Source organism: Octopus bimaculoides, chromosome 4 (genome assembly GCF_001194135.2).
Source record: "Octopus bimaculoides isolate UCB-OBI-ISO-001 chromosome 4, ASM119413v2, whole genome shotgun sequence".
NCBI lineage: Eukaryota > Metazoa > Mollusca > Cephalopoda > Octopoda > Octopodidae > Octopus > Octopus bimaculoides.
In genome coordinates, this window is record NC_068984.1 from 244,043 (window position 1) to 250,593 (window position 6,551).

General features: G+C 38.9%; 1 protein-coding gene across 1 annotated transcript in view; it reads left to right on the forward strand.

The window, feature by feature from the left end:
* The window catches only part of LOC106881851 (protein ECT2), a 129,719-nt gene that overhangs the window by 48,324 nt on the left and 74,844 nt on the right, over window positions 1–6,551 (forward strand). The window contains exon 6 of the mRNA XM_014932366.2: window positions 1,556–1,663. Within this exon, the coding sequence (XP_014787852.1) occupies window positions 1,556–1,663 (108 nt within the window). The remainder of the gene's footprint in view (window positions 1–1,555; window positions 1,664–6,551) is intronic.

Here is a 6,551-nt window from a genome sequence, read left to right on the forward strand (position 1 = left end):
AGTACGTGGAGAACTTTCAGACAAAAATTATGCAATAGAATTAAGAACCCTTTATTTAATTATGTTCCAAATATCACATTAATATGTTGATAAATAAAAAAGTTACAGGTGTTTAATGAGACTAGTCTAAATTCATGATTATTTTAGAATTTAATTGAAACTCATGAGGGGTGTATTTTGGCCAGAAATATATTAACGAAAGGGTTAAGGAAGTGTAATGAGCAATCTGTTCTCTTCTCTCGTGTTGGTGCTCACGTTGGACAACACTGCAAACTAGCAGCTCACATCGGATTCTTAACCCGCTCTAACTTTACCCGTTATCTCTAGAGGTAATGTACCTCTTGTGAACGGAGCTAACGAACTATGCACTGACATACAGATGGTCATCGGGAGCAAACCCCATGAAAGGAGAACCAAGTAAACAACCATTGAATTGCATCCGCTTGTAAGCCTCTTCTTCTTTGAGTTCCAGAATCCTAAAACAGCAAAAAAATAATTGTGATGGGAGAAGGAGATACTGCACAGGTATCAGGAACCTTCTGGTCCCATTATCTTGTGCAACAGCGTGGGTCACTTTCGTCCTACTCCCATGTCAACGCATGGTACATCTAGGTCATCCGTACTAAATAACCTCCACAAGGTGAAATTTGTGTTTGTTTCTTGTGGCGCACAACAAAAACCCCTTCAACCATCCCATGATGGAGCATACAAAGTGATTCATTCAGGAGACAAGTTATTTCAACTCCTGATTGGCGAATGACACAACACAGTTTCCATTGATAGATCAAAACCAGTCCATCTCAGTAGCTCAACCACCAAACAGAGGCTGTCCCGGGCAAGTTGCACCAACCTCTGTAAACAGGAGAGTTAAGTAATTACATGCAGAGGTGAGGTGGTAAAAACACCTTCTCGGTTCTAATGACAGTCAACAGTTCTGATGGGGAGCTATGTAGGGCATTGCCCATCAACTCATAAGAGACGAACTATAGACAAAGACGTTCACTGTGGATGAGCTATCGAGCAGGTCCACAGAGAAATGGGACTTCTGGTTAGGTGGAAAATGAGACTCCGGTTTAGATGGCCGATCATACTCTTCCTCACAGAGTAGATCATTCATCATCATCATCATCATCGTTTAACGTCCGCTTTCCATGCTAGCATGGGTTGGATGATTTGATTGAGGACTGGTGAAACCGGATGGCAACACCAGGCTCCAATCTAATTTGGCAGAGTTTCTACAGCTGGATGCCCTTCCTAATGCCAACCACTCAGAGAATAAATGGTACTTTGATAGACTCTTATTTGTGATTATTATTATGTATAGCTTAACAAAGCTATACTTTTTTCTCCCACCAAAATGTCTCAAAATATCACCATGGGTCCTATCTGTTACTTGCTTTAATGCATTAAAACCATTTTTCTTGAATATGTGTTGCTGAACTTGGAATATGTCTAATATGCCTCTGTGTTTTATTAATGTCCTCAAATATCGTAGTTTTTAATTCTACAAATATTTAATTCTATTTATTGTTCCTTGTTTTCTTTGTTGTTGCAGTTAAAGCTAACAGACGTAGTCCATCACATGTATGGAATGGTAAAGAAAGAAATCTCACCTAAAGTAACTCACCTGGTTGCTAATTGTTGTGGAAATGATAAATACCGTGTATGTATTGAATCCCATTTTACCTCTTTTACATTCTACTTGTTTCTGTCATTGGACTGTGGCCATGCTGGGACACTGCCTCAAAAGGTTTCATCTCACAAATCAACCCCTGTAGTTTTCTAAAGCTTGATACTTATTCAATTTATTTCTTTTGCTGGACAAGTTATGTGGGACATAGACAAACCAATACCGGTTGTCAAGTGGTGGGAGGGGGGCACAAACAAAAATGCAAAGGCACACACACACACACACATGCACACACGACATTGGTTGGCTGAGGGATATAGTGAATGGTGTCAGACAGTAGGACTGAACTCAAAAGCATTTCATTGCAAAGCACAGCTATACCTGCTTTTTAAATGCCAAGCCTGATGCTGCTCCTTTTCTTGTTGAGTACCTGAGTATATCTGTTATTAGGAATGTAAAAGTTATATCTAAAAAAGCTCTGGCAATGGAATGCTTGCCTTCACACAAATTGTGATATATTCTTTTTTTTTTTGTTTATGTCACATTTGGTGGACAACATCATTGATTACAAATATTTCATCGTTATCAGTTATCATTATTATTAAGGTTGCAAGCTGGCAGAATTGTTAACATAGAACCAGTTAAACACTGGGAGTTGATGTAATTGCTTAGCTTTTCCCACCCCAAATATCTGATCTTGTACCTATAGGAGAAAGGATTATTATTATTGTTTTAACCAGTTACAAAACAAATGAAACTTTTACATTGATTTATGTTCTTCATTTATTTCTCATGTTTCTTTCTTTGTTTTATTTTTTGAACTTGGCTAAGACAGACGTATTGTTGAAATATTATGCATAAACAAAGTTAAGTTGCGTTTATTACATCTCACATTCTTCTAATTGCATATTTACCTTCATGAACAGTTATGTTCGTCCTCATATATTCTTCTTTCTTCTTGTCAGCTGACTGAATCATTGGCATTCTTTCTTTTTTTTTTTTTTTTTTTTTTTTTTTTTTTTAATGTTCTGAGTTCAAATTCCATCAAGGTCAGCTTGGCTTCCCATCCTTTCACATTTGACAAAATAAGCAGCGATTAAGCGCTGGGCTTTGGGTTATTTACTGATACCTCCCCTCAGAATTGCTAACATTTTGTCAAAATTTGAAACCATTGTTATTGTTATTTATCTTCTAAGACCTGTTGAGGCAAGTGAAATTGAAATCGAACTAAATTCGATGACTGGCACCCATGCCAACGTCGTCTCCTTCATTGGACACGAAACTCAGCTTGCGAAGACTTATTGGGGCAAGCGAAAGCGAAATCGGGATGGCACCTGTGCCCAGCGTCGCCTTTATGGCACTTGTGCCTGTGACATGTGTAAGGATTTTTGAGCGAGATCGTTGCCAGTGCCCCTGGACTGGCTCTTGTGCGGGTGGCACATAAAATACACCATTTTGAACGTGGCCGTTGCCTTTGTGCGGATGACATGTAAAAGCACCCACTACACTCTCTGAGTGGTTGGCGTTAGGAAGGGCATCCAGCTGTAGAAACTACCAAATCAGATTGGAGCCTGGTGTAGCCATCTGGTTTCACCAGTCCTCAGTCAAACCGTCCAACCCATGCTAGCATGGAAAGTGGACGTTAAACGATGATGATGATGATGATGTCCCTCATGGGACACAAAGCCACAATGGATAAAGTATGACTGAAATATCAAGGGTCCTTTTCAAAGATGGCTGATATTAGGTTTCTATACTTAGAAAGTTCCTCTCTTAGATGTAGGCAAAAATCCTGTGAAAGACCAACCAGTTGTCTTCTCTCTCTCTCTCTTTCTCTCTCTCTTTCTATCTCTCTCTTTCTCTCTTTCTCTCTCTTTCTCTCTCTTTCTCTTTCTCTCTCTCTCTCTCTCTCTCTCTCTCTCTCTGCCATCAATGATGTCCAATGAACAAAAAAAAGACTGCTGTAGACTGGCACCAGAATGGTTGCAGGCATTGTCGTCAGAACACAAAATCCCAGAGAAGATTTTGCAAGCTATCTTGTCTCACCCTGCATCAGTTCCACCAATCCATCACTCTGGATTGGCCCACTTTTTTTTTTAAAGTTAGCCTAAAATGATAAAATGCAAAGTTGACCTTGGTTGAGTTTGAATTTGAATGTGCAGAGAGTTGCTACAACTGCTGCAGGACATTTCTTCTGATTTTCTAATGGCTCAGCTAGCAATTTTGCATCTTCATGACAGAAATAAAACTGGGTACGCTAAATAGAAGGGACAGTCGAAGGGGGTCAAAAACAACACTCCCCTTTGACTCTCTCTAAAAGTCTTCTCTGCAAAGTCCCTGTTCTAGTTTTCAGTAGAACATGAAGTAGTAGTCACATCAGAGATAAGTGTTCAAGGCAACAGGGTGTAGCAAGACATGAGTAAATTTCTTAATAAACATCAAGGTAGTTAGATCCAGGAGTTGGCTGCAAATCTAAAACATCCAATGAGTTTTGTAGTGGTTGTGAGGTGAAGTAGAGATCCCTTGGTTGTATGAATGCTGTTTTCTGATCGGCATTAATTCAGCAACGTCTTTGTTGTCTGGATGAACAACGGATGTGTTTACATCTCGATGTCTTCTCAGGAACTGATTATTGCCTTTCAAACCTTGCGCTTCACTGCTGGGTCATGTGTTTCTTTCTGCGGCCAGCAGTGATTGGATGTTTTGGGCATAGCATGACTGTGCTATGTCAACACAGCAAAATAGTGCTCACCCGTCTTGCTACTGACCTACTCCAGTGTCTGCTTTGGCATGGTTTCTACAGCTGGATGTACTTCCTAGCACCTACCCCACTACCGATTGTTCTGGATGCTTTCTTCATGCCACCAGTACTAGTGAGGTTGCCATACAGTCTGAAAGAATATAAACCCTAATGGGGCAGGGTGACTTTATGCTAGAAGATAAGGGATTCAAGTATGAGTGAAGGAGCCAGTGCAGATTACTCGTTGTAGAGGACCCTTATCTTTGGAAGAAAAGGTGAGAATGATCAGGTGAAGTTGGAAAGAGATAGTGGTGATGAGGTTCTGGGTAGCCCCTCAAGGTGAGTAGAAGTGAATGGTGACAGAGGAACAATGAGTATGGGAGAGTGAGGTGACTCGCCTCTTGTTAAATTTACCACATGACACGATGTCCTCTGTTTTTCTTTTTTAAAAGTGATATTTGAAGAAGGTAGTGGTTTATTTTTATGGTGAGATGAAGTAGCCATACCTCATTCCTACTCATCTTTGTCTACCATTCCACCTGTTTTACGGTAGTGACCAGACAGAAAAATAAGAAAAGAAAAAAACGTAGCAAATGTAAACAAAACCTGTCTGTTGTTTGATAAGGAAAGCTGTAGGTTGATCTTAAAAATAGATTCTATTGACAGCAAGTTCTGTCCTAAATGTGATACCAGCTTTTTACATAAATCAGATGCATGTGATTTGCAGATTAAAGAACAAAAGACGAGGTTTTGGTCTAATATGAAATACTGCCGAGTATCTGTGAAGAGCATATAAATAAAGCAAGTGTGTGTGTGTGTGTGTGTGTGTGTGTGTGGTTGAATTATCTGATTTTTTTCTACTTATTTATTCTAAGTTTGTCATTAAATAATTTTTTTGATGAGGCATATAAATAATAATGATGATGATGATGATGATGATGATAATAAAGCAATCTTGTATTTCTAGGCTGTAAATTATTTCAGAATAGACAATTCGATTAATTAACAACGATGATGATGATGATGATGATAATCACAGTTATCATCATCAAAATATGCAGCAATGTATTTTTATACTGTTTTAGTTTTGTTTTTAATCTAACGACTACAAACATCAATCAGTTAATACCAGAATAGCCATGATGTTAAAATGTCTATATTACATTATTTTGTTAAAAACTATTTTATCTTGGTACAGCATAGATCAGCATAAATTGCTATTATTATTAGAATTATTATCATAATGCCAGTAGATAGCAGAATTGGTACAGTGCTGAATAAAATACGTCATAGCATTTCTTGGTGTGTTTTTATGATGCCAAGTTGATGTTGAGGCTCTTTATGGCATTGATAAAATAACTACAAGTCAAGTGTTGGAATTAATATAACTATGTTCTTCTTTAAGATGTTTGACTCTTGTACTGCTATAGGAATCGTTCCTTATAATGGAACCACAAGGCAGAATGGTAATATTTATGTCTACTTAAATGTGGATGTTCTATTATAACAAACTTTACTGTGGTAGTTTCCATGGCAGAAACTCTCACGTTGGCTTTTTGGTGCAAGAGGCACTCTTGTTTATATAGCTTGTGGGGAGATAAATCCCCACTAGCTCCAGTGCCGAGACCACCACCACATCACATGATTTTGACTTTGTTTGGTCTTGTCAATGATGGACACTCAGCTGCTAGAGACAGCAATAGTTTGTCTCCTTGTTAGTGATATATAGAGGGACAGTGCTAGAACAAGCACTGGAGGTAGCAAGGATTTATCTCCCCGCTTGTGTGCATTTTCTACCAAAAAGCCAATGTGAGAGTTTCTCTCATGGCAATTAGCACAAGAACATCCAAGTGGGGATAGATATTACATCTCAGTATCAATACTGCCTCTGTTTGCTAATATACAAGGCAGAATGTTTGTGAAGTTAAAGGCACTAGATTATTGAATCCCATCTGATCTAGTCTATTGCAGCTTGTGTTCCATTCACACGTAACAAGAAGAAAACTTTTCACACTCCTACCTCAACAAACCACACACACACACACCCTACCCTGAAAAACCAAATTACATCTCTTCCTCACATCTCTTTCATGCTCTATGCTTTCCTCTCACTCCTCAATCCTGTCCTCATGGCCATGTTCATTGTATCATTGCTATCCGGTAGCCCCCCCCCCCATCCCC